Raw genomic sequence first — 27,699 nt, forward strand, 5'->3', positions numbered from 1 at the left:
TATTCTATTCACATTGGGAGGAAGGCTTCCATTGGCAAGAAATTCTAGAGCAATTCTACAAGGAAAACCTACTGTTTCCAGTTCTGATTCCATTAACAGGGAAATACTTAATATTAAGGTAAAAGTTTGAGCAGAGATTGGTTTAAATCTATTTTCGCATGGTTAGTCAAACCTCCAAAAATATGCCCACCAGCAGGCATCCCCAAACAAAAAGCTTTGAGTATGAAAAATTTGGCGAACCAAGATAAATTCTTTACTTTCAAGGTGGCCCCTGCATTGCCCCCCCCTTCTCTCTTTCATAGTTTGTTCTTTTTGCAGAGAGAGAGTCAAAAACTAAGTTTATATGAGCTCTAATATAATAGGTTTGGACAATGGAAAATCTATCCACCCCCTTCCCAGATATCTCAGTAAAATTTGAAATATTTTCTATCTGTATAAAGCGAACCGAAAATATTTCACAGAGAGCAAATTCATCAACTAAGGTCGTGTTTCCACAACCCCCAAAACTTCTATGCTTTTAAGGACCTAAATAAATTACTTTCCCTGATCTGAATGTATTTTAGTCAGGGGGAAAATCAGTTGCTAGCTTTCTAGATGGATATTATCCTTACACAGCCCTTTCCACATAATAAGGATATAGTGTCATCAATTAATTTTAAGTCAATGATTGTGCCAGTAACATTACTTCAGTTGCTCTTATTTCTGCATTGCAGTGTTTCCACATCTAAGGATGCAGAATAGTACAGAGAACATGTCAAACCATGGCTCAGATGCATCCTTTTGCAAACATTTTAGCTGTTTTGTTTTTAATGGAAAATCTTTCATGAAATGCTAATGATATTTTATCTTTAAAAAAATGAAATCATTTTGAGGACTTCAACAAAATTGTCAGATAAAATTCTTATATGCAAGAAGACCAAAAGCTTCTATTATTTCTATTTAGGTTTGATAGATGAAATTGGTGAATTGTTTGTTTCAACTGCTCTTACCAACATCAGAGTCAGTGTCAAGCCATGATTTGATAGCTTGGTACATTAAATGATTCATCAATAGAACAAACCACTGCCTACAAGTTCAGGAGTCTTGAGCAACATGCTTGTATGCATTCTGCATGATTATGCAGGATGAATAGCAACTACTATTTGATACTGTATTGCATACTTCTTTCCTTCCCCTCTTTTCACAATAGCACTCAAGAAATTACTTATTCTGTAGTCACTGGAATAGCTGTTATATTCTTTTTAAAGTACAAAACAAGATTATCTGAATGCTATATGTATGACTGAAAAGTAACATTTTCTCTCTCTTTGTCACATCTCCTGAATACAGTTAAATGTCTTTGGATCTAAGTATGTGCAAATCTTTTTCCAAACCATCTAAAATAATATATCAGCCCTTGGCAGAAATCTATTCTGAAGCAGGTAATAAAGAGTTGGGATTTTTTTTTATTCCAGGAGCGTACAGCGAAATCAAAATGTAGACAAATTTTCACAATGTTATAATTCATAATGCTATATTTTGTCAGGACTATCTTACTTCCTCACATAGTATTGTTATTATCAGGACAATACAAACTTTCTTTTTCCTTAATAACACTTCTGCTTTTCATTCCTAAGTAATGCACAACAAATGAAAGCTGGTATATGGCTTCCTTTACATTCTTGTTGCTGTATGTCTTTCTCATACAAAAAATGAAGCACAATGAAATACTGCAAAACCCCTCATAATTAAATACTGCAAAACATTAATAATCCACATTATAATGAAACCTGTAATAGCCATTATCAGTTACACTCAATTTCCAGGTCATAATGATGAGCATTCTATTATAGAAAAGTTACCAGGAAAGATTGTCCTTAGTAGAGAATCACAGAATGGGAGCAATCTTGGAAATAATCTGTCCAATATAGAATAGGTTACCTCAGTACCCCTGGCAAATAAATGTCCATTGAGCCTCTGTTTAAAGACCTTCCATGAAGGAGCTTCCTCCACATTTCAGGTTACTCTGATCTATTGTTAAATAGCTCTTATCATTAGGAAACATTTCTCATATCCAACTACTGTCAGCCCTGAAGCCATTTTGGAAGCATCTTCAGGGCTGCCAGAGCAAGGCTGGTTGGGGCTGTGAGAACATAAGTGGGGAGATAGAGACAACTGGGGATGTGTAGCCAAAATAGCATTCTTTCCTGTGGGAGCCAAGGACGTTCTACCAGATGTTGGAAAAGCATGGACCAAAGCCAGCCAGGATGATGGCTGTGACCTGGATGGACCATGGAACGGACATGTGACCTGAGGGGGAAAACTTTGGGGTGTGATTTGGGTGGGGAAAACCTTGGGTCCTTTAGGGTCAGGTTTTCCCCAGATGTGCCAATATGACATGTCTAATAAATCTATATTTTGAGGAACATGCCTGTCTTGGAATTTTGATTCCATTGTGTGTGTGGACTGGAACCCTGACAAATACTTCCTTTCAGCTTAAAACAGTTGTAGGCAGAAACCCTAAACTGAAGAGTGAACAGAGATTGGAGAAGGATACTACAAACAACAAAAAGGGGCTCTTCATCTATATTCAAGAGTGAATATGGCAAAAGGATATAACATCATCTTTTGGGATCAACAAAACACCATCTTACATGTTCAAATGCAGCATCTAAATCCAACTGGGTTGCATTTATTATGTTCTGCCATCTTTGCTTCGGCCTTCCATGCAGACGTTTGCCATCTGTGTTAAAGTGGAAGATTATGCAAGCAATAGTGTGGGGTGCTGCTGGTAGGACATGACCATATCATTGTATGTATTTCACCCACATCTTCTCAAATACTGCTGCAATGCCCATGTGCTGCCATACTGAATCATTGCTGACATGATCAAGAGAAACACCTAATGACCAATGAAGCATGTGCATCTCTGTGGCATGTACAGAGCTCTCAATGCATTTGGTGGTTGGCCAGCACTCAACACCAAGTAAAGTTATTGCATGTATCATTGTTTTATACACCTTTTATTTCAGATAGATTGGTGTGCACTGATTGCAGAACACTCCAATGATCTTCTATCATAGCCATGTTTTGTTCTAATGATGAAGTATATGCAAGAGTGAACAAAGCAAAAGGACACATAGCAAATAATAAAATGAGCATGTGATTATTCAACTCCTGTTATTGTTTAGTAAATGTTCTAACACATTTAATTTTGAACAACAGGATGTTTGATTAAAATGTGATCTGAAAGTACATACTGAACTTGAATGAGTACAAGCCCACAAAGCTATATGAATTGCATCTGAACATCCTGAAAGAAATTTCTAATTTATTCTTGCCAAATTTTCTCTATGACTTCTCTATGACTTTGAATTCTCTAGAGTTGAGTCCCATTGATTTCCTTTGGATTTGTCATGTGTGACAAATTAATTTCTATCTCTCCAAATTTGTGAAAATACAACTGTTTACAAAAGTATGCAATGTTAATAAAATAAATAAATACATGTGATGATTCATAACTTTTACCTTGGCTATAGAAAAACCTATAAAACTATTGTAATGTGTAAGCTTTACAGTATACTAGGTTAGCAAGATAAAATTCAGTCTAGGCACTAGAATTAAACTGACTCCAACTGAATCAAGTAGAGAATAGATTAGAAATAGTGTCTTGCTTTTAATTAATATGAGCATAGAATTATTAAATATTGATTCCTTAAGAATTCCATCCTATATGATGATTTCATATGATGAGAATTAATTATTTGCCAAATATTCAAAGATGAGAGATTTCATAAAACAAACATATTTTTATGGGGTTGGGTAATTCTCGGTGAGAGAAATGCAACTAGTCTTTCTCTGATATGTTTTAATCCAAGAGATTTCTGCAGAAGTTGTTTTTAACCTAGGTTGGATCAGGTGAGGAGAATCAATTAAGGAAAAAATGGCAGCCATGTTCTCAGTGAAAGACATGAGGTCCCATTTCTAGAGTATACTATTCTCAAAATGAGCAGTTTAGTAGTTACGCAGAAACAAAAAAATGCAACAAAATGCTAGTAATTTTAAGATGAAAGGGATGAAAGGGATTATATGCACAACTTACAATATAAGAAATACAAGCTATAATCACTACTGGTGCAATCCTCTGCATTTCCACTCACAAATAAATCTACCAAGGCAGAGGGACTTATTCCCAGTTAAATGTTGAATGTCTTTGAAACCAGTTTGTTCAGTGTCAAGACTTTTGACTTTAAAAAGTTGATCTAATGTCTGAGAACTGGGTCTTTATATTCATTACATTTTTGTACTTTCATCATTCTCAAGGTGGTTTACAACAAAACATCAAAGATTATAGAAAATCAGAAAGAACATGAGCAGAGTAGCAGTAAGAAACCAGTAAGACTTTTCAAGCATTAAAAGCTTGAAAAACATATTTTAAAACCATTTCTATAATATTTCCATTCATCAGATTTCTACGAAACTACATCTGTTAAAATGAAGTAACACTGCTTCAAAAAATATGTATCTCTGTGAATGTAGGATTGGCACTTTCTGATTATTTCTTACTGTTTGCCAATATAATTGTATAATTTGGGATGATGTTCTTTAAACAGATGGTGAATGAAATTTGACCAAGTGTAGGATTCACATTGCCAACAAAATCATGTATTGGGTTAAAGAAGAAAAAGAAGGGTGGGATATCAAGTTTCCAAAACCACAAGTTGCTACACTATCAATTTATCTCATGATTACTATGAAGAGGACCTCATTTTCCCTTGAAAGGTAATCTTTTTAAAAACATGTTTAAGATCAGTAATTCTATGAAGTGTCTTGTAACCAGAATAGTTGACTATGGAACTTTTCAGTTGGACCAATTTGAAGCTGCTCACTGGGTTCCTTCAAAATATTTCACTACTTCAAATCCTGTACACTGTTCCTTGTTTAAAGAGAAACCTTCCTTTCCCTTTTAAATGCCTCCAAACTGATCCCTAGGAGACTGTTAGACATTTATGTTCATGGCATTCCTGCTTTTGTGACACGTTTTCTAGACTGATATTCCCCTTCCACTAACAGTTCTGGACAATTCAACAAGAACCTGGTAACAAAAAACTATGTCCTGAACAATGGAAAACCAGTGATACTTCTCCATTAGTTTGATTTGCAACAAAAAAAATGTTTGGGATAACATCTGATGAGCTTCCCAAAGTTTATTTGGAGTTGACCAGCATCAAATTGAATTAAGTACACAAATAAATAAAAACACAATTAAAAGGAAACTGGACATTCTTTCAAATCCCTAAAAGTTTTAGATTTCAAATTCAACTTTTTTTTTCTAAAAAAAGTATATTTATTCATCTATGACTTTTTAATAATAGAAGTCAAATGCAAGTATCGCTTTTTTGATCAAATCTATGGGACATGTTAATCAAGGTCAAGCTTATCACATTATTAAGCAATTTATTTTTATACAATGCAGTTTATTTTTATACAGTTTTATAACTTCTCAATTGAGCAGAACAATCCTCACAGCAAAAGTGAAAAGAAAGGGCAGAAATTGGTTAAAACACAAATTATATAACTAATGAATAATTTTCCATTGAGTGAAAGAATCAAACTTTGATACAAAATACACCCATGCATGTCAACACACAGCATAGAAATGTAGCACTATTTTCCTACTTCAACATTACGAGATATTTTATACACAGCAACATCGTTGCATGTTGAAAATATTCAATTCCCTATCTAGCTGCGAGCTAAAACTAATAGGGCTTTCATTCTTCTGAATATTGTTTTCTTTCTGTAGGTAGGAAGACTTTTACAAAGCTCAAGTAGGCCTTAGATACATATGTTTATGGAAGAGGGTAAGTGCCATTAATATAAATAGTAAAACAATAAAATATTCGTTTAAAAAAAATATTTGTCTCTTATTACAGCTTGGAAAAAAATCATTTTTCATGCAGCTGGAGAAAAACACTGATGCTCATGTGATTGGTTAATGCACTTTAGTGCATAATACGGCAATTATTGCCTATACAACTGTCCTATTGTGCATGAATAGGAAGTGGCATCATCCTTAAAATAAATTGTACCGTAATTAGCTATTTCCCCTCATTTCCTTTTTGAACTCCCATAACATTCAACTATATCATCTGTCATGTTTATTTGCAAAAGTAAGATCAAACCATCTGTACTGCCACTGTTCTAAATTGGATGAACTATAATTTTCAGATCTGTACAGCAAAGGCTAAAAAGTTCAATCCTTGGAATTGTTCACCAAGGGTCAGATTGTATTGAATTTAGGTGCCCTAAGAGATTGTATGCATAAAGATAACTGAACCACACCTGTATGGGGAAGAGGAAAAAAATTAGCATAACCCAGTAATTTAGGGCTTGCTAACAAAATCAAACCTTCTCATCTCCCAGTCACAGAGAAAGGAAAGCTTTGGCCCCCTGCTCCTTTTGCATCCTTACCACAGGCACTCTCAGGTCAGTGGTGTTTGAACTTCAGCTATAATGACATCTCCCAAATAGGGATCATCTATTATTTACATAATTATTTTTCCCAAGAAGCTGCAGTTGCTAAGAATGCATCATTAACCAACAACATCTTTTTCCTACAGTTTCAGCTCATTCCCCTTTAGTTAATGCTTTTCATCAGACTTACTAATTTAGTTATTAGACCAATTCTCCTTTTCCAACTATGCATAGCTAGTAAATTAATCAGGGGACAATATCTAACAGGTTTAAATCTGAAAAAGAGTAAGATATTGAGATTTTCTCATCAAGATTTGTTAAATACTTCTCAGCAGCAGTGACAACTTTCTATGGTCTTTGATCATAACAAAGGTTGATTTGAATGCTTTACTAGTACCAGATGCTGGTCCTATTTGGGTCAGTTATTTTAATTTCAGTGATGAAAATGCAATGGTCCACCTGCATGCACATGGATGAAATCAGGGGGAAACTGTAAAGAAAATAATGTTGAATATTATAGAGCCATTCCATTATGTCCCCTTTGGAAGAGAAAAGCATAATGCAGTGTATTGTAACTATTTTAAAAACTTAGCAAGGGACACAAAGTAAGCAGATCTGGCTATTTATCTGACTCTGGATTGAGTTGCCCTCCCTCTGAAGGACTCTGGATTATGACCAAGATGAATAATAATCTCAAACTACGTGTTAAAAATAAGAGACAGATGACTGAATTTTCTTCCAAACTGGAAAGATTAATTGATGAGAAGAATTAGGCAAACCTATCTCATGCACATTTTATTTGTTATATTTAATAATGAAAAAAATAATTTCAAATTTGCATCTGCAGTGACCTAGACTGGTAACATATTTATCAATTAAGCATGGGTTTGTCAAATGCTCAGGAATGAGGAAAGCATTATCCCATTGCAAATATTTTACTACACAGTTGCATATGTGGAGTTAATTCATGTGTCAATACTTCTGGGTAGTAAGGTTATGGTCCCCTAATTCCTACAACAAAAATAGTTTCTTCAGGAAAGCAGAGATAAACTCAACATGATGTGAGTGGATAAGGCCATTCAATCGGGATATCTGCACTGAGCTATGTTTCCCCTGATTATGAAATATTAAATTCAGATTTTTCTCACCATATTTGCTAATAGAACAAAATTAGAATAAAAACAGGTGTTTTCTCATTATATTCAGTAGTACAAAATCCACCTACCATCTCCATAAACCCCGCTCTTTAGTTAAATAAAATTAATTAGATATATCAAGTTTTAATTGCAAGCTCATTAATTGCAGCAAATAGAGATAAGGACTTAATAAAGAAAAAAACAAGTTTGGCAGAAGTGCTACATTTAAAAACAAGACTGTTTCTAGCACATAACTAGCAACTGGCTTGCCTTTAGTATGGTTTAAATCATGGGATAGAAAACATCTAAAAGTAGGGATTCTACCAGCCCACTAGAAACATGCTGGTGGGCATGTACTTGATTGCATTCTCTTTATTTCATCCTATTCCTCACCTTAAAAAGTCATAATACCAGAGAAACAATTCTGAAAGGTTTGCTGACGGCTCCAAATCACAGGTAATCCTTGGTTTACAACTATAATGGAGTCTGCCCATTGCAGTCCAAAGTCGTGAGCTGATTTTGTAGAAAACAGAAAAATAAATACTGGTTTTCAGGAAAAACATCATAATATGTAGTCATGTGACTATAGGATGCTGCAAATGGCTGTAAATGAGAGCCAGCTGCCAAGCCCCTGACATGAGGTCACATGACCATGGGGTGGGGGGGAGGCAACAGTCAGAATGTTGGATGCAGGTTGTAAGTAAACCTAGGGACAATTTTGAACAGTTGCTAAGTGATGGTTGTATGTCAAAACTAACTGCATTTCATAACCTTTTGACTAACTAACAAAATTAGTTATATTATGTTTTATCTGACAAATAATATAAAAAATAAGCAAAAAATAAGCCTCATGAGTCTTTTATCATAGTTTTTAATAAAAAAAAAATGTACATACAGGAGAAGGCCTTGCAGCTTCTTTTGTTATATATTATTATTTTTTGTTGTTCTTGTATATTAGATGACCAGGGTAATGTAATGTCAGGAAGGACCCAACTTCAACTCTACCTCCCAGCAATGGAAGCTCAAGGATTTGGGCCATTTATCATTCTTTTAGTATGAGATATTTACATTATAAGTCAATTTGACTGTTTATAGTTGATGTATTAGAAGAAGAGTTATTTTATTGGAAAATAAATATATATTCTATATCTAAATGATAGGATGATTCTACTCTTCAAGAAATATTTTTGTTTGCAAGATAAACATTTGCATATAAAATTCAAAAAATATTACTTATCATGGACAAATATTTTGTAAATGGTTTTGAATATCTAAAAGATCGTTTGATTACTTTGAACTGTCCATCATTTCCTTCTTTAATGTTTATCTTTAGACATATTGAGCAGAAAAATAAAGATATACACTTAGCTCTGTCAATTAAATTGTGAAAGAATATGCCTTTTTTTTCTTTATAATTAAGCATCTTCAATTCCTGTTCTCTGAATGCTTTGCTTACAGGAAGCAATGCCTATACAAGTATAGTAAATAAAAAGCTACAGTCGGCAATGGAACCAACAGGTAATCCTTGGTTTACAACTATAATGGAGCCTGCCCATTGCAGTCATAAGTCATGAGCTGTAGAAAACAGAAAAATAAATACTGGTTTTCAGGAAACTACCATCAGCTACCATACAGGAATGTATTAGTATAACAATTATACAGTAAGCAGTCACCCATTTTCATCAGAATATGAATCAAATACAGTTATTTCTATCCTGCCATTTGAACTATTTTAGGTATCATGGGAAATGTTGTTGTCCATATCATTTCTGTAACATATCTGCCACATGTAGAAACTGTCTAAACATTCTGTAAACTCAAACCCAGGAGCTGTATTTTCACCTCTGTCTCATCTTCACATTAACATATTCTCTGCATTAGGACGATTTCCAATTGACATTGAAGGCATCAAGCTCTGGGTTAGCAATAGGTATAACATGCTCAATTGCAAGACATATGCTGACAGGCTACAAAATACAAGGCCAAGTTGAAATACCCACCTGTGCAGTAACTGTGCACAACAGATCTGTCACCTTTCTTCAGAGAAAGCAATTTCAGATGAAATTGTTATATGCTGTGCCAAGAGTGTGGAAATTATTTTCTACCACAGTTCAAGACATTCTACACAGCTCTGACTGATAGCAAGGCACAATGTTGACACCAATAATGTGCCTTTACAAGTGAGCTGAGCAGTTGTTGTTACTCTTATTATATAAACAACAATGTGAAATCACAGCTGCCAGTTCTTTAAATGGTATTAGCTTCATACACATCAAGTTCTTCACAAGAACCTACAATGATGTAATGTATTGAACTATTGTATGTGTAGATCCAAACATTGTGGCCTTTTGTGATTGATTAACAGAAATTTTGTCAGTGCACAGATTTTTTAAAGTGCTGTCGAAGATTTTTTGGACCTAGTATATCAATAGCCACTGGGATCACCAAGGCCAGTTTATCCCACGATGTTTCAATTTTAATTTTTAGATCTTGATACTTCGTGATGTTCTCTAATTAATTGACTCTATTTTACTACCCCCTGGTTTTTCCACACTAATTATCTACACTTTTTTTCTTTGTAACCCTACATGGTATATTATGAGCCAAGACTTCATCAGGTGTAATTTTGAAATCTCACAATATTTTAACTTCCTCATTTTCAACTACTTTTTCAACTATATGTTTCCACCAATTTTTCATTACTGGAAGATATTATTTACGGATTGTTCCAGTAAAACATTTTGGTGACTGTGTTATGTTGTTTATAATTTTTTTGTGCGACCTTTTTGCACAAACTGAGTATATCATCTACTGTTTTTTTCTATTTTTAATCTATAATTATACTATATATAATACTATAATACTATAATCAGCACTTTGAAACATTTGATCATTTTTCAATTTTGGCCTAGATGAATTAGTTTACATAGATTGCTCTTGACAGACAAAATCAAGTCTTTAGTTTTTCTTTTTAATATTACAGTTGTAAGCTATTGTTAGGTTGTATTTTATCTACTTTACTCTCTATCTCTTCTAGAAATTGACCGTGTAATATTTTTTCCTTCCCAGAATCTCCTTTAATTTGCTAATAGTTGTTCAAGTGATATCTGAATTTGGACAAATTCTTTTCCACAACTCATATTTGTTTAAATATTTGTTTGAATAGACTCACTTTGTTGCTTCCAATTTGTAATAGCAAGCTATAAGGCATGATTTTCATATACAACATACTTTTGTCTTATCTGTGGTTGTGCTTCTTCTAGTAATCCTACAGAGCTAGAGGCTGGTTGCCCAACCAAGCTCCTGAGTCTCATTGCTCACTTGTTGCCAAATACACAACTCTAATATTTGACATGATCCTTACTGACCTGGGCAACAAATTATCTGATACAGGATTCTTTTTCTGTATTCTCACTATAGTAAATGGGTTAATGGATTCTTATTGTTGCTTGTACAATTAGCCAGCTGTTTAGGACGGATTTGGCATTTTTATCCATTTATTAAGTCCTTCCCAAGGACCTGAGATAGGCAAATGTTGTTTGATGGTGTTAAAGATATTGTTGCAGAATCTAAGCCGTTCCAAATAAAACTGCCTTTTGCAATTCAGTAATTATTATTTTGTCGATGTTGATGGTATTCAAGTAATCATCTAAATGTTTTGGGATTGTACTCAAAGTTGTTGTTGTTATTATTATTATTATTGGTACTGTCTTTGCTTTCTTTTGCCACAGTTGTTCTAATTCTATTTGCATTTTGTGTTCCCCCCTCCAGTTCCTTCTTTTCTATTCTGCTGTCTCCAGGTACTGCAATATCCACTATCCAGATTTTTTTTTCTTTCTTATTGACAACTGTTAAGTCTGGGCTGTTATGTGGCAGATGCATAATGGGAAATGGTTTCCTATATTAATTGTAACTCTAAATGACTAGAAAAAATATATCTAATAACTTACATCAATAGTGTCAGAGAAACCTACCAACTTTCCTGCATTAGAATCTTATCCAAATTTTCTTGTATGTGTATTATTTTTATTAAATTATGGTTGGTCACACAGTCAGCCATATATTTGACTGGAATTGGCATTTTTATCCACCTATTAACTCCTTTTCAAGGATCTGGGAAAGGCAGATGTTGTTGATGGTGTTGAATTATTATTATTGTATTAAAGTATATGTCATTACCATATTTGTTCCCCATTTCCTATACAATATTTTAAATGGAGAAGCAAAATATTCTAAGGCAGTGATGGCTAACCTTTTCCACATCGTGTGCGGAAAGTGCACGCACGCACGCTCACATGCCTGCACCTATGATGCAATTCGCGTGTGATGCCCCTGCCCCCTGTGCATGCACACGCACCTCCCGCATGCGTGGCAGATACCCGACAATCAGCTGGCTGGCAGGGGCGTGCATGTGCATGTTCAGTAGGGCTCTTCCGGGCAACCTCTCACGTGCCAGCAGAAATGGCTCTGCATGCCACTTCCAGCACAGGTGCCATAGGTTTGCCATCACGGTTCTAAGGTACCACAATGAATAAAATATTTTACTGTAGTTTTCAATGTTTATATATATATATAGACACATATAAAATGCGCATTATCAAGGTAAGGTGCTTTTATTAAGCATTAAGAGTAAAATGCCTTGTTCAAAGATTACTATATAAATCAAATATTGGATTCAAATATTGCACCAAATTATAAATCAAGTGAATTATATTATGATTTGGTATAATAATTTGATCTCTACAATTACAGTTTCTAAACAATAAGTACTACAAGGAAAGTTATTTTTCTTCCTAATTTCCTGCCAAATTTGGCCTTTCATAATTATTTTTCTTCTGAATTAGGTGTATTTAAGAAAACAAGGGAATATACCGTGATATTCTTACCAATATCCATGCTCTTACAGGCTTTCAGGTTAATTGGTTCCGTCTGTTTGGACAAAGATCTGAAGTTGATGGGCTGATCTGGCAAAAAAGTCTTTGAATCTGCTATTATGCTGTTGAAAGAAAGAAATCATACCAAGTATGTGGGGTGAGGATCAGATGTAGTAATTGAACTCTATACAACATCATGTATTTTCTCTCCTTAATTATTATAAGTCATTCAATGTTTTTATTGCCTACATTAAATCTAAGTTTACTTTGGGTAACTATCATCCAACCCAAAGGTATTGGTTTTTACCTTTTCTGCCCATTTTATCATTATTTCAGTACTAATAAGGCATATTGAAGTTTAACAAAGTGCATTTATTTAAGTATTAAAAGTGTGCTATCATCTAATACATTTATAATCAGGTTCTTAATTTGTATCCAATTAGATAAATCTGCTAGATGCTCTATAATATGTCCATGCTTATGATTAAAAATGTGAATATGCTGTTAAGAAGCAAAATACTTTGCAGGGAAATCAAGACCTAACTTAATGATTTCTCCTTTCAATTGAAAAGATCAAAGGCATAGTCCAATGTCATGTAAACACAAGTCTTTTCACAGAAGCCCTTTGTCTTTAGCCCGGCTTCCAAACTTTGCCCCCCAAAAGGTACTTGAAATCTGTCTCAGCAGATTTGTAGGGCTAATGAAAAACTGTGATGGGGAAGGATGTCTGAACTCTTGATTCTGCTAATTTTCATCACTGGGACTATTAGATTCCATCCACTTATTTCATCCATAATTGTCTTACACCCAAGTCTAAAATTAAATTTAAAAATAATACAGTGTTCTGAAAATTTACATATTTCCAAAAATTTTCATGCCAAAATTTCACTGAAATTTGTGAATTATATGAATTACATGGACATACATTCTGTCTCGAAGAAACAATGCAAGTGTCTTTTGAAGGAAGAGGAAAGCTGTATAAAAACTGGACATATTGAAATATCTTTATAATTAGAAAGGCAGAACATGCAATAGGGAAAACACTGTTGAGGATTGTACTTGTATATAGGCTTCCCAGTCCTTCCATCTTATCTGTGGTTCAATCAGGTTTGCAACATAGCCAATTTTTAACCAGTTTCCAATTCTATTTAGAATGTTGATAAAGAATCTCTTATCAGAGGGGAAAATAAGATGGGAGAGGGGAAATTGCTCTAAAAAGGGACAGTTCTATTTAATGAAATTGCAAATCCTATATGAACATAAAAAATGCCTTCCCCCATTCCAATACTCAATGAAATATAAAACTGCAAAATGCCCCCAAAATGTTTATAAGAAAGAAAATGTTTATAAGAAGAAATAATTACTAGAAGTAAAACCATTATTACAGTAAGCTATAGCCAGAGGTGGTATTCAACAGGTTCTGACCAGTTCTAGAGAACAGGTAGCGGAAATTTGAGTAGTTCAGAGAGCCGGCAAATACCATCTCTGACTGGCCTCGTCCCATGTATTCTCTGCCTCCTGAGTCCCAGCTGATTGGCTGGGTCTTCTTTTGTTGCCCTGCACAGGAGAATGGAGCTGGAAAGCAGATTAGTGGGGTGGGGAGGAAATGGGATTTTGCAGTAACCTTCCCCCAGGAGTGGGGAGAGAATGGAGATTTTATAGTATTCTTCCCCTGGAGTGGGATGGAAATGGAGATTTTACCTTCCCTGCCACGCCCACCAAACCATGATCACAGAACTGGTAGTAAAAAAATTTGAATTCCACCCCTGTCTAGAGCAATTTGTTGGGTTTAAACTTTGAAGATTTAACAATTCAGTTTTGATTGGCCTCAATTTCTTCCTGCCCAATGGAGATAATGATACATCTAATTTCAGTGAGTGTAAGTATGAAAAGCAAATCAATACAGATTTGGAAGATGAAGTAGGCTGAATATCAGAGCATATGTTATGGTGGAAATGAACTGTAAACCAAAACTATTTTTCACATAACATGAAAGAGATTCATTGCTATCACTAGACATGGAATAAAAAATGGTAAACAGCTTCTGACCTATGATTATAATCTGTGAATAGCTTCTCACTAGGGTGTGAAGGCAAAGGGGGTGGGACTTCATTTTCAGCTGTGCCACTTTCAAACTCTGAAATTTAAAAGGGGAAAAATAAACAATGGTAAAAGCAAATATTTGCCTGCTGGCCAAAGAACTGAACTGGCAGGCTACATCACTCTTGAAGTAGCAGCAAATTTATACAAATCTCTGAACTAGCTAAACTAGAATTAAAAATACACCAAGCAAAAATATTTTCCCCTTAGGATTTTCAACAGACCTGACTCCTGTTTGCTCATGTATAATTAAAGATAAACATATTGAAATATGCCTTATGATGAAAAATGGAAGTCCTATATTGATTTTAGTAATTTCACTGGATTTCACATATCTATAGTAAGCTTGAGCTAAGACTTAAATAAAACACTCAATGGGTGCATAGATGCTCTATTAACTATGCTGCCATATAGTTAAGCAGTCATTCAATTCTATTTTGTTATCCACAAATTGTTATGTATTAGAAAACAATACATATCAACTGATAATAAAAGTATATTCAGTGATTTATGTAACATTCTTAATCTGAATCTGAGCTTAATGTATCAACGACTTGCAAAATTACTCTCTCATGTTGTTGCTGTCTGAAACATATATGACATGCATATTCCTCCCAAGGTAAGAGAAAAACCAAGTTAAGAGAAGAAAAGCATAATGAATTTGGTATTGACCTTCTATCCCATTGAGAGCTGGGAATCTTATTAACTAATAGATGCTTTTAATATGTGAAATACTACTCTAGCCCTCCCGCCCCCCAGTAGAGAAATCTGAATAAATTAATATCATCCACAAACTCTTATTATCTTATTATCTTCATCTAGAAGCTTTAAGAGACAAAATAAAGAAATCTGATCTTCTGGAACAAATTATGAAAGAATGAGTAACTGAATATTTTATTATAGCCCAAAGCCAGCAACTTACAATAGCCTATGGACATTGAAATGCTCAGACAATAAACAGATAACTATATAACTGTGGAAAATTTCATTTACCAGTTGTGATGCCAACCCTTACATGCAGCTGCATAAAATTTTGCTACCTTCTAAGTTCCAGCAGACCATCTGTCTGCAAGTAAAAGGTTAAGTAGGAATTCATTAATATAATCTGGGAAGCATGCTAACAGGGTTGCAATACGATTACTGGGTATATCCCTACAAAATCTGATAATAACAGGACCTACCAAACTGCTTCGGAAGCTATGTGTTCAATAGGGTTTTGTTTTGTTTTTTTAAATCTGCCTTTCTGCAGAGCAGATGCAAGGACAATAAATCACTGCAGTGGAACATGCTTCCAACTTCCAAGGTAACTTAAGGAAATACAGACTCATTCTAGTTGTGGGACAAACTTACAAATGGCCTTTGTTTTAATTTTAAAAAATAGTTTAAAAAGTGTAATGGATAATAGCTGGAGAAGTGAACACACTACATCAAGCACAGTACATCAAGCTTTGACCCAACTATGCTGCTTTCAACCATGGAACAGCATGGTTCACCAGAGGTGAGAATACAAAATTCAGGATGCTAAAACAAATTCAGGCCAAATATGTATTCTTCCCAACTCTGGTATCAGGAGGCAGCCCTTGCCCCAGCTAGTCAACTAGAGAAGAATTTTCAATTTTCTTTTTTTTTTTAAATAGATTTTATTGAATTTACAATTTAAAAACACATCGACAATACATTTACAAAATAGAAAGAGAATGGCTAGGGGGAAAGAAGAAAAACACCCGGCCTAACACACCAGATAAAGGCCGGTTGGGGGGAAGAGAAAAGATATAGAGGGAGAGAGGGGAAGGGAAGGGGAGGGAGAATAGGGTAGAAAATACAATTAAATACAATTAAAAACGAATGATATCTTTTTGTGACAGTCTGTAAGGATCATTTCTCTTCATCATATCCAATCTACTCCTCTTTTCCATTATGTTTAAGTTACTTTTTATCATTTACATAATTTGTCTCTGTGTAAGCCAATTATACCATGAGTCCCAGTTGTCGTAAAATGTTGAGGACTCTTTGTTTTTTAACGCTATTGTTAGTTTATCCATTTCAGCACACTCACAAATTTTCTGAATAACCATTTGCTCTGAGGGTGTATGAGGTGATTTCCAACATTGAGCAAACGCTAATCTAGCCGCAGTTAGAATATGGATTATAACGTATTTTGTCTTTTTGGATAAATATCTATCAGAGATCCCTAACAGGAAGAACTCTGGTTTATAGTCTATTTGTTCTTTAGTTATCTCCTCCAACCATTTTCTGATTTTTTGCCAAAATTTTTGGGTAATTTTATAAGACCACCACGTGTGGAAAAATGTTCCTTCAGTGCTTTTACATTTCCAACACCTTGAGCTCATGTTAGGGTTCATCTTCGCCAAACTCGAAGGGGGTAAGTGCCATCTATATAACATTTTATACATATTTTCTTTGTACGCCACCAATTTTGTAATCTTGATGTTTCTATTCCAGATCTTTTCCCATTCTGTTAATGTAATGCTTCTTCCAATATTCCTACTCCACGTTATCATGTTCCCTTTCACTATCTCTTGCTCTAATTCTACCTCCAATAAATATTTATAAAATTTGGAGATATTCTTTTTATTTGATCCTAATAAGATTTATCTAAATATTGTAATTTGCTATAGATTCCAAACTCTTTGATATCTTGTTTGTATCTGCTATGGATTTGTATATATAACCACTGGTCAATTTTAAATCCCTGTTCCTGTAAATCCTGTCGAGTTCTTAATTTTCCTAGAGGGTCTAATAAATCTTTATATTTAGTCATTTTTGTTATATCCAAATTGTTGGGATGGACCATTGCCTCCATTGTTGAAAGCCAAATCGGAATTTTTAAATAATGTTTTTTGCATATTTTTTTCCAATTAGTTAATAATGAATCTCTAATAAGGTGTCTATGAAAATATGACTGTTTAGTTTTCCCCACTTCCCATAGAAATGCATGCCATCCTCTCTGAAGACCGTGCCCTTCTAAGGCTAAAGTTCTTTTGTTGAGTAAATTAACCCAGTCTTTTAACCATAATAAGTTGGCTGCCCAATTATATAATTCCCAATTTGGGAGCGCTAGCCCCCCTCTACTTTTTGCATCTTGTAAAGCCTTAATATTGATTCTAGCTTTTTTCCCTTGCCAAATAAATTTAAGTGTTACCTTATTTATATCTTCAAAAAAATTTTTTTGGTAATTTAATTGGGATTGTCTGGAATAAGTAAAGGAATTTTGGTAAGATGTTCATTTTGATCGTGGCAATCCTGCCTAATAGAGAAAGCTGCAGCTTATTCCAGGATTCTAGGTCTTTCTTAATCTGCTGTTTATCATAATTATTCTCTTTGAGCGATTTACTATGTGGTGTTAACCATATGCCTAAATATTTGACCTTTTTTGTTGCCTGTATCCCCATGGTTTTTTCTAATTCTTTCCTCTGATTCTCTGTTAGATTTTTAGTCATTAATTTTGTCTTATTTCTATTGATCTTTAATCCTGCTACTGAACCAAATTGTTCTAGTTCTTTTATTAGGTTATGTCCTTTTTCCATGGGTTCCTCTAGGAAGAAAACCATATCGTCTGCAAACGCCTGTAGTTTATATTCCTCTGCTTTGACCCTTACTCCTTGGATTTCAGAGTTTTGTCTTATCCGCGTTAACAGTGATTCTAAAGCAAGTATAAATAGGAGGGGTGAGAGGGGGCAACCCTGTCTAATGCCCTTTTCAATGTTTAATGGGCCTGTTTGTTCACCATTAATTAGTATGTTGGCCTGTTGGGTGTTGTAAATTGTTGTGATAATATTCTCAAATTTAGTGCCCAGACTCATGTTATAGATTTTTTGTATTAAAAAGTGCCAATGTAGATTATCAAATGCTTTCTCCGCATCTAAAAACATGAGTGCAAATTGTTTCTCTGGATGAACTTCATAATATTCTAAGACGTCAATAATGGTTCTTAGATTATTTTTGATTTGGCGGGATGGAAGGAAACCATTTTGAACTTCATGAATGTATAAATTTAAAACTTGTTTTACTCTATTCGCTATAATTGAGGTAAATAATTTATAATCAGCGTTTAAAAGTGAGATTGGTCTATAATTGTTGATATATCTGGCATCTACATCCTCCTTCGGAATTAATGAAATCAACGCCCCCCTCCATGAGTCTGGCATTTTGGCTGCCAAAAGTACTTCGTTAAACACTTCCAGCATCAGTGGCCCTACTAACTCTATTGTAGCTTTGTACAATTCTACTGGAATCCCATCTGGACCAGGGGATTTATTATTACTTTGGTTCTCCATTGCAGATTTCAACTCAGACCATGTAATATCCTTATTTAATAATTCTTTCTCTCCTTCCCCTATTGTTTTACCATTCGTATTCTCCAGATAAGTTCTTATTTTGTCTTCACTGATTTCTTCTTTTTTATATAATCTTTGAAAATAGTTTAATATAATATCTTTTTCTTCTCAATCTCATGTTGTGGTATGCCTTTCGTCTATTAGTTGGTGTATCAGTCTCTTTTCTTTTCTTTTTTAAGTTTATAAGATAGCCATCTTCCTGGTTTATTAGCGTGTTCAAAATAATTTTGTTTGGACCTTCTCAAACTAACTTCTATTTTATCTTGTTCAATTAAATTCAGCTTATGTTTAGCTAATATTAACTGGTTTTGTATTCCTTGGATCTTAGGGTTTTTTTGTGATTGTATTTCTAAGTCTTTGATTTGTTTTTATAATACGTTTTGTCGGGCATAAGTTCTCTTGTTTCTCATAGCATTATAGGAAATTGTTGTACCTCTTATAATTGCTTTCATAGTATCCCAAATATTCTGTTTTGAAGTTGTTTGATTATTGTTATCTTTTAGAAAATAATTTAGCTCCTCTTTCAGCTTATTAATATACTCTTCTTCATTTACTATTTGGGTATTTAGTGTCCATCTTTTTTTTATTCCTCTCCTGTCTCTCCAAATTAGCTGTATTGGGTTGTGGTCAGCCCATTCATTTGGTTGGATTTTAATTTCTTTTATTTCATTAGCCAAATCCAAATCCATCCAAGCCATATCTATTCTAGTCCAAGTCTTATGTGGATTGGAATAGTATATAAATTGTTTCTCTTCAAGGTTCCGTTCCCTCCATAAATCTTTTAAATTTAACTCTTTCATCATTTCCTTACATGCCGCAGAAAGTTCCCTTTTCCCCTTCTTGTTTTTTCCCATATTACTATGGTCTTTTTGGTAGTCTGCAATGGAGTTAAAATTGCCAATCAAGCAAATGTTTCTTTTTTCGAAGCCTACTCTTTTTTGGTGGAGGTGTTTAAAAAATTTCCCTTGGTCTTCATTTGGGGCATAGATTGCTACAAGTAAAAATGTGATGTGGTTTATCCAAACTTGTATAACCAGAGTTCTTCCTTCGGGATCCGACCAGGTTAATTCTGCCTTTACATCTTGTTTTACGTAAATTGCAATTCCTTTTTTCTTGTGTTTATCGGCCGGTGCCGTAAAAAGTTTCCCTAATTTTGGACAAATTAGATGTCTTTCATCATTTTTCGAAATCTGTGTTTCTTGAAGACATATTATATCTGCGTTATGTTGAATAAGTTTTGAAAATATCCTTTTTCTTTTTGATATTGAATTTAATCCATTTATATTGATGGAGAGCAACTTCTTCCCCTCCACCATTTATCTACGTCTGCTTAGATTTTTGCCTAGTAATGATTCGATTCTCTTCTTGTTGTTGTTGTGGGATTTGCTCTTCTCTCCCAGGTTGTGTTTTATCACTTCCTGAAATTGGAGAAAGTCGTTCCTTTTGGGTTCTGTGATGATATCGGTCCTCCTGTGGTCTCCTTTTAAGTTCTTCTTTAGTGGATTGACCATTCGTATCCGTGAGCTGTTGATAAAAGTCTTGGGCCTGTTCTATCGATTCTATTTTGATTTTCCTCTCTTTCCACGTAATTAACATCCCTTCCGGGATTAACCATTTAAATTGGATTCCTTTCTTATTTAAATCATTAGCTAGAAATTTATAATCTTGTCTTATCGTCCTCACTTTCTTTGGAATTTGTTTTAAAATCATAATTTCTCTGCCTTTATATGATATCGTTTCCTCCCTAGACATTTTCAAAATTAAATCTCTCAGACATCTCCTAGAGAAGCGGATATGGATTTCTCTTGGACAGTTGTTGTGTCTGGCGTAGCTTGTGCTAACCCTATATACCTCATCAAACTCTTTAATTAGGTCATCTTTTTCTTTTCCTAACCATTCAGCCAATATTTCTGCCATCAAATGTTCCAATTCTTCATTTTTTGCTTCAGCCACATTCTGGAACCTTAAATACGCCATTGCTTTGTCCATCTCGAGGTGGACCAGTGAGTCTTCCGTTTCTCTAAGTACATTTTTAAATTCCTCATCCATCCTTTCAAAGTTAGTCTCCATGCGTGTTGTTCTACTCTCTATACCTCTCTGGGGTTCGTGTATCCCTGGGGGATCGCTCCTGGCGCCAGAAAAGGTATTCAAAGACTGCAACAGTCTTCTTCACCTCCGTTCGCCCTGTCCTGCCACCGGAAGCTCTTCAATCGCTTCTTGGCCTTTTGGCTAAGATCAAGTGTAGTATCTGTTCTTATCAGTTTAATTTTCAATTTTCAATTCAATTTATTCACAGAGGTGGTATTTCTCACTACTCTGATCTTTATGAAATGCAGAGTTGTATTTTGTTTGAACATTAATGTATCAAAAATGTGATATAATTGGGCATCATTTATTATCACCTTTTCTGTGAATACCATGAAAATTTTTTTTGTTAAAAATGAAGAAGGGATATTTTGCTGTAACACCATAATTTTAAAATGTGAAATTCTACAAGTTTTTTTTTTTCTTGTGAAAAATAATAGTGGAAGCAATAATAGAAAGAATGGTAAGGAAAATAAGATAGATTGTTCAGGCAAATAGGATTCTCTGTATACATAAATAAATCTGAATCAATGACATCCAGGAACATGTCTGATGAAAGTGTAGCTGGAAAAAGCTGTGCATATAAAATACAGAATATAATCTGTAACTGTCTTAATTTGATAGATTAATCAGCCTTGATAGTAGATGAATCAGTGGGGAGCAATTTTAATTAGTACTGCTGCACAATAAAAGTCCACTTGTTTATTTTTTTAAAGCTATGCTATTTCAATTCTCATACATTAAATTGTAATAATGAAATAGAACTTTCAAGCTTCCAATGCTTATGGCACTCAAATCCAAATCATACCAGGCACTAATAAGTGAAAATAATCAGCATACTCAGGATAAACCAAGATTTGCAGATATGAAGAAAACAAGACAAATATATAAATAAATAAAAACCCACACAAACTTTTAAATGTAAAATGGATCTGAATGAACGCTTCCCCCAAGCAACTACTTACAGATAGTCCTTGACGTATGACCGTAATTGAGCCTGAAATTATAGTTGAAAGTTGTTATGGTTGTTAAGTGGATCACGATGTGATCACAACCAACATTACAACATTTTTATGGTGGTTAAGTAAGTAGTCGTTAAGAGAGTGTAAACATTGTTAAGCAAATCCATTATACCCAATCAGCATTTTCTACCAGAAACAGAAGTAGACTCCAGCAAAAAAATGATGAAAACTACAGTCATGTCATTGTAGGATACTGCAAATGGCCATAAAGGCGAGCCAGTTGCCAAGTGCCCAAAATGTGATCACATGACTAAGGGAAAGGAGGTGGCCATTATAACTTCAAAATCAGGTCATAAGTACCTTTTGGGGGGTGGGCTGCTGCCGATTTGCACCAGTTCTGGTGGACCAGTAGTTAAGATTAGCCCAGTTCCACAAACTGGCAAATCCCACCCTAAACCTGCCGCTTTTTTGGCCTGGTTTTGGGGGTGTTTTCAGGGGTGTTTTCAGGCTGTTTTCCAGGCCAAAAATGGCCTGAAAACTTCCTGAAAACGCTCCAAAAACAGCTTGTTTGGGGGCTATTTTCAGGCCATTTGTGCTGTTTTCCAGTCATTTTCTGGGCCAAAAATGTCCTGAAAAATAGCCTCAAAAACAGCCCAAAAATGTCCTAAAAATGCCCCCCGCAAAAGGACCTGAAAAACAGGCTGAAAAATGGGTGGGGTGGGGCCAGCCAGTAGTGGGATTAGCCCCAACTGGCTGAATTCTACCTGTTCCTTTAAGGCAAGTGGTCAGAAGGTGGGGCTGGGTATGATGAGTGACATCACCCACCCAGTCATATGACTAACCAGCCATGCTTGCCCAGGCAGAGAACTGGTTGTTTAAAAATTTGCAGCCTACTGGGAGTATCTGTCATAAATCGAGGACCTCCTCTAATAACTGAGTTCTACAGCATGTTCATTGAGTTGGAGGGAGAGATTGGCACACTCCAAGTTGCTTCTCTAAAATATGGTAATCTAGTAGAACACAGGAAGCATGTCTTCTCAGTAGTGGATTTCTTGGCCCTGTGGAAATATTTTGTTTTCTGAGATCTGGCAGGCTCCTAACTCTTCAAGACTTTTGAAAGGCCTTAAAAAGCTGGCTTTCCCACTGGAAAGGATTAGGGTGATGCTGGATTTTTAAATCACAGTTATAAGATTAAAAAGTGTTCTTATCACTGTTGCTTTGAGCTGCCCAGAATTGTGGCTTGTAAAATGGGCTGCAGTTCATATGTGGTCTTCGACTTGGTAACCAGAACTTGGGACCAGAAGTTCAATCACCAAGTGAGGCAGTTGTTAAATGACTCGTTCCTGATTATACAACTTTTTCTGCCATAGTTGTTAAGAGAATCACTGAGTGAATCACGTGATGTTCTATGATTTTGTTTGTCAGAATCCAGCTATGAAGGTCACAAATAGTGATCGTATGATCCTGGGATGCTGCAACTGTCATCAATACATGCTGGTTGCCAAGCACCTGAATTCTGACCATGTGATCATGGGGACACTGTGATAGTCGTAAGTGCAAGGATCGTCATAAGTCACTTTTTTCAGCATCATTATAAATTTAAATGGTTGCTAAGTAAAAGTTGAGGATCACCTTATGACTAATCTTAACCCCCAGTCTCTAAAATATCATAAAGCTTTTAGACACAACTCAGCAAAATCAGGCTCACAGACTCTACCTAAACCAACAAAATAACTGAAAGTTGATAACTATATGATGGACAAGAAAGCTGTAAATAAAAATAATAAAAAACATATAGGCCTAAATGGCACCGAATGAGAGCTGGACATTTGGTGCAAATACTTTAATACACTAATATAAATAATGCCCCTCTATAGCAATGGAAAAAATAAACTGTTATTGCCATTTTAGAGGAATTTTGAACAATATAATCCAGGTGGCCCTAAGCTTATCAGTGAGTAAAACACTACCCTCAAATTAGTAAAAAAGAATAACTCAAGGCTGTTGAAAAGTTGCACAGGACCTCTCTACTACTCTTGAGCAATTTGATGCAGGATTCCACCTTGAGGCAATGTGCAGTACTTCTAAAGATAAACTGTAAATTATCTTATTTTGAATTCACGTTTAAACTAGTTTTTGAGATATTTAGGCAGGTATTTGCCTACTTTAACATCATAAAGGCCAGTTATAATTATATTAACCTATATAATAAAGAGTACTCAACTTGTTAAGTGAAGATAATTAAAACATGCTTATCTGACTATCCCCCTAAAATGATGCAATCTTTCAAGTTATATAAAAACCACAATAAAGGATAATAAATATTTATAGAGTTATATATATTCTCCCTTATTGGTACATATAGTCCTTTTAAGAATCAGTATATTGGCTGGTTGGAATGGAAACCTGTGACACAGAAATGACAAGTTTGTTGGCAACTTCATAGTTTTCTGGAGGACTTTAGAAATCCTCTGATGAACCAAATTCCAGTAATCTTTCAGCAACAGAAATGTGAAATTGCTGGCACTGAAATAAGACTTCTTTGTAGAGGTTGTTCAAGATAAATGCTGAGTCTTGCACCACAGCTTGGCAGAGGAACAAACTGAGGACTTCAGGGTAGCAAGTATTAGATGATTCATATAAAAATAGACTGAAGGTTGGCATTTCAATGTTGGATTATTAAGTATTTCTTCAAATAATGATAGGCAAAGCAAAACTGCTTTAAAGAAGCGACTCTTAATCTTTTCACGAGAATATTAGATTTCTTTTTTAAAAAGCCAAAGTAAATTGATAGAAAGCTAGGATTTATAGAAATACATGAGAAATAAGAAGACCATCAATGAACCTCTTCAATTAGCAATAATCATGTCTTGGATCATGTCATAATCATGTCACTGGCTATGATATTGCCACTGCACAGTTTTCTAGCAAAAATAATTTCAGTGTATTGGTATTCCAAATTAATACCAATAGATTTCAACATCTAACAAGAAAAAAGTACCTATTATACTTAGGATTAATTCTTCAACAACTCCTCACAGGGTGGTTGGGTTTTTTTTTTAACAACCATTGGTTCATACTTTTACATTACTCAGTCAAGCCTTTCTTGACTCTTGCAGCAGACAACTCTCTTCTATTCTGCCCTGCACAACAGTGCAAGCTAGCCCCAACCTACACAAATTTTAAAGCTGAGGCTTTGCCTTCATGTGCATGTGCTCCTTCACACTCCCATTCACATCACATCACAATTTACACACACAAACAAATCACTTTTACACAATACATGTTGTGTAATATGTTCTGTGCCTGCTTGTTTTCAGTTACAAAATTTTAATCTAACATTTTTGCCTACTTTAATCTTATTTTTTTTATTTCAAGATTTATTCTGTTCCACATACCCTACTAGCTAACTTATCTCAGATGTTACTTTAGTTGACTCTCAGTGTGTTCCTTCACATTTTGCAATAGCTACTGGACAAGTAGCTTGTTCTTTCAAGTATATTGTCACTCTCTCTTAGCATTTTAGAAATCAGTTTCATTTGAAGTATATAAGTAGATAAGATTTCTTGGCCAGTTGGGCACTGTGTTGGTGCGGAGCTGAGGAGCGGACCGCCGCTCTGAAAGATCCTGAATTTCGCTAGTTGGCAGCTTCTTGGAGTGTGCCGGACCCCGGAGAGGTAGACAAAAGGGGAAGACATGGAGGTCTTGGGGAGGTGCCGCAATCCCGGAGACTGGAAGAACTCCCTGAAAACCAACAGCAGAAGAGGGAGATCATGACGACTGTGATGGTCGGAACCAGAGATGCAGCAGCCCAGCTGATTAAAAGAAGCAAAGAGGGGGAAACAGCAGGCTGAGCAGTGGAAAGGTGCATTTAAAGATTTCCAGAATATTGGTGTATATTGAGAAGGAAGATAGAAGCTCCGAACTGAACGGTGTGGAGAAGTGGCGGAATTATTGGCAGGAGCATTGACTAGAAAAATGGCAGAGATTTATGCTGACTAATGGAATCATGAAACTTGAGGAGACAAAGGGTGAGGCAATAACACTTGCTTTAAGAGCTGAGGAGCAAATCAGAACTATATTGTCTGTTTATTTGAGAATTGGGAAAAGAGAGAAAGAAGTGAAAGTGGTTAATTGTATGGGAAAACGAAAGAACAGTTAAGAGTATAAGAGTATAAGAACTCTTGACTCATTGAAAGATCGTAACCATTGTAACCTCTTTCTTTCTTTCTTCCCCCTTTCTTTTTCTTTCTTTTCTCAAAATTCTTTCCCTCTCTTCCTCTCCTCTCTTCTTTCTTTTTTTTTTCTTTTGCTTATTTGTGTATGTATTGTGATTGGTTTTAATTGTAAAAATTAATAAACTATATTTATATATAAAAAAAAGAAAGATCGGAGGAAAGGACTGGGGAAAAGAAACTTTAACTTGACAAATATTAATAGACAATTGTGACAATAAAATAAGGAAGATCTACTTAAGATTTATAAGTGGAACTGTGACTGTGTGGGAGTAAAAGAATAAAAGAGCAAGAAGAAAATATATAAATAGAAAGAAAAAATGAAACGGAGAAAGTGACCGTGCAATTTGGAAAGAGGACATTTTGAATTAAGAATTGTAGCAAGATATTTAACAAAAAAACTTTGGACTTGAGTTAAAAGATACTGGTAAAACATAAATTTATTTAAGTGATATTGGTAGAAAACTAATTTGACAGATATAAATAAGTTAGAAATTTGAATATAGAATACTGTTTAATACTGATTGAACTTTTTTTTATTAATTGAATGATTGTTGGAAAGTGATTGTATAAGCATATAAAATAGATGGTTAAAGAATAACTATATAGTACTATTATCCTCATCTTATTGTTAATTATTGATAGATTATATTAACTAGTATCTGTTTAAAAACAATACATAAGAAATTTAGAAAAAAGAAATTAGATACATTTACTCCGAGTTAAATATATAATTAAGAATCTTAAGGAAATAAGACAAATTCATATATATAGGAATTTAAATATCTTGATGAACTGGGTGCTCTAATTTATACTAGTTAATTAATTATATAGGACTGTTGTTTTCTGATTAATTATATTTATATTTGTTTAATTATATTTATAGTGGATTGATTATATTTATATTGGATCAACATTTAACTTTTTAAACTTTAGAATATTTGAGTACGTAAAAAATAGAAATAAGATTTGACTGGGACTATCTATAATAGAAAATTCTTAATTAATAATATATGTATTAATATGTATACTGAACTCAAAGGAGAGGACAATATAACTCTACTAGGGATAATTGATGGTGGATTGGAGAGAGCTGCTACAGATAGTTAAAATGGCAACAATAACTACAATTGTAAAATCAGGGAAGAAACCTATAACAACGACACTTCACCTCTGGGACAGAGATCGATTGATGCAATGTTATTGGCAGAAAAGACAAGCTCTGCCCAAAATCTGCAGACAGTACAGACAACACTTGCTATGATGCAGGAAATGATGGTAAAAACCCCCAAATTGATAGCGAGGAATCACAAAGACATGAAATTAGAAATGAGAACTGAAATAGGAGGAGTGAAGAATAAGATACAAAATCTGGACAGTAAAATTGGAATGATGCAGGAGGCAATGATTAAGAATGAGCAAAAATTAAACACAGTAGAGGCAAGAACTGAGGTGGTGGAAAAGAGATTAGAGGAATCGGAACAAAATTGGAA

General features: G+C 34.7%; 1 protein-coding gene and 1 pseudogene across 4 annotated transcripts in view; one reads left to right on the plus strand and one right to left on the minus strand.

Moving 5' to 3' along the window:
• The window catches only part of PARD3B (par-3 family cell polarity regulator beta), an 897,218-nt gene that overhangs the window by 469,149 nt on the left and 400,370 nt on the right, over positions 1 to 27,699 (minus strand). For 3 of the 4 annotated variants that reach the window (XM_026707819.2, XM_026707818.2, XM_087913713.1), the window contains exons 14-15: positions 14,516 to 14,603; positions 12,479 to 12,588 (exon numbers count right to left, since the gene is read on the minus strand). The exons of the other annotated variant lie outside the window; for it this stretch is intronic. In XM_026707819.2, coding sequence (XP_026563604.2) covers positions 12,479 to 12,588; positions 14,516 to 14,603 — 198 coding nt within the window. The remainder of the gene's footprint in view (positions 1 to 12,478; positions 12,589 to 14,515; positions 14,604 to 27,699) is intronic. 4 annotated transcript variants of the gene reach the window in all.
• On the plus strand, positions 21,134 to 21,241 carry LOC113441057 (U2 spliceosomal RNA; annotated as a pseudogene).

The sequence above is a fragment of the Pseudonaja textilis genome, chromosome 1, assembly GCF_049901715.1.
Source record: "Pseudonaja textilis isolate UNSWEBS1 chromosome 1, rPseTex1.2, whole genome shotgun sequence".
Classification (NCBI taxonomy): Eukaryota; Metazoa; Chordata; class Lepidosauria; order Squamata; family Elapidae; genus Pseudonaja; species Pseudonaja textilis.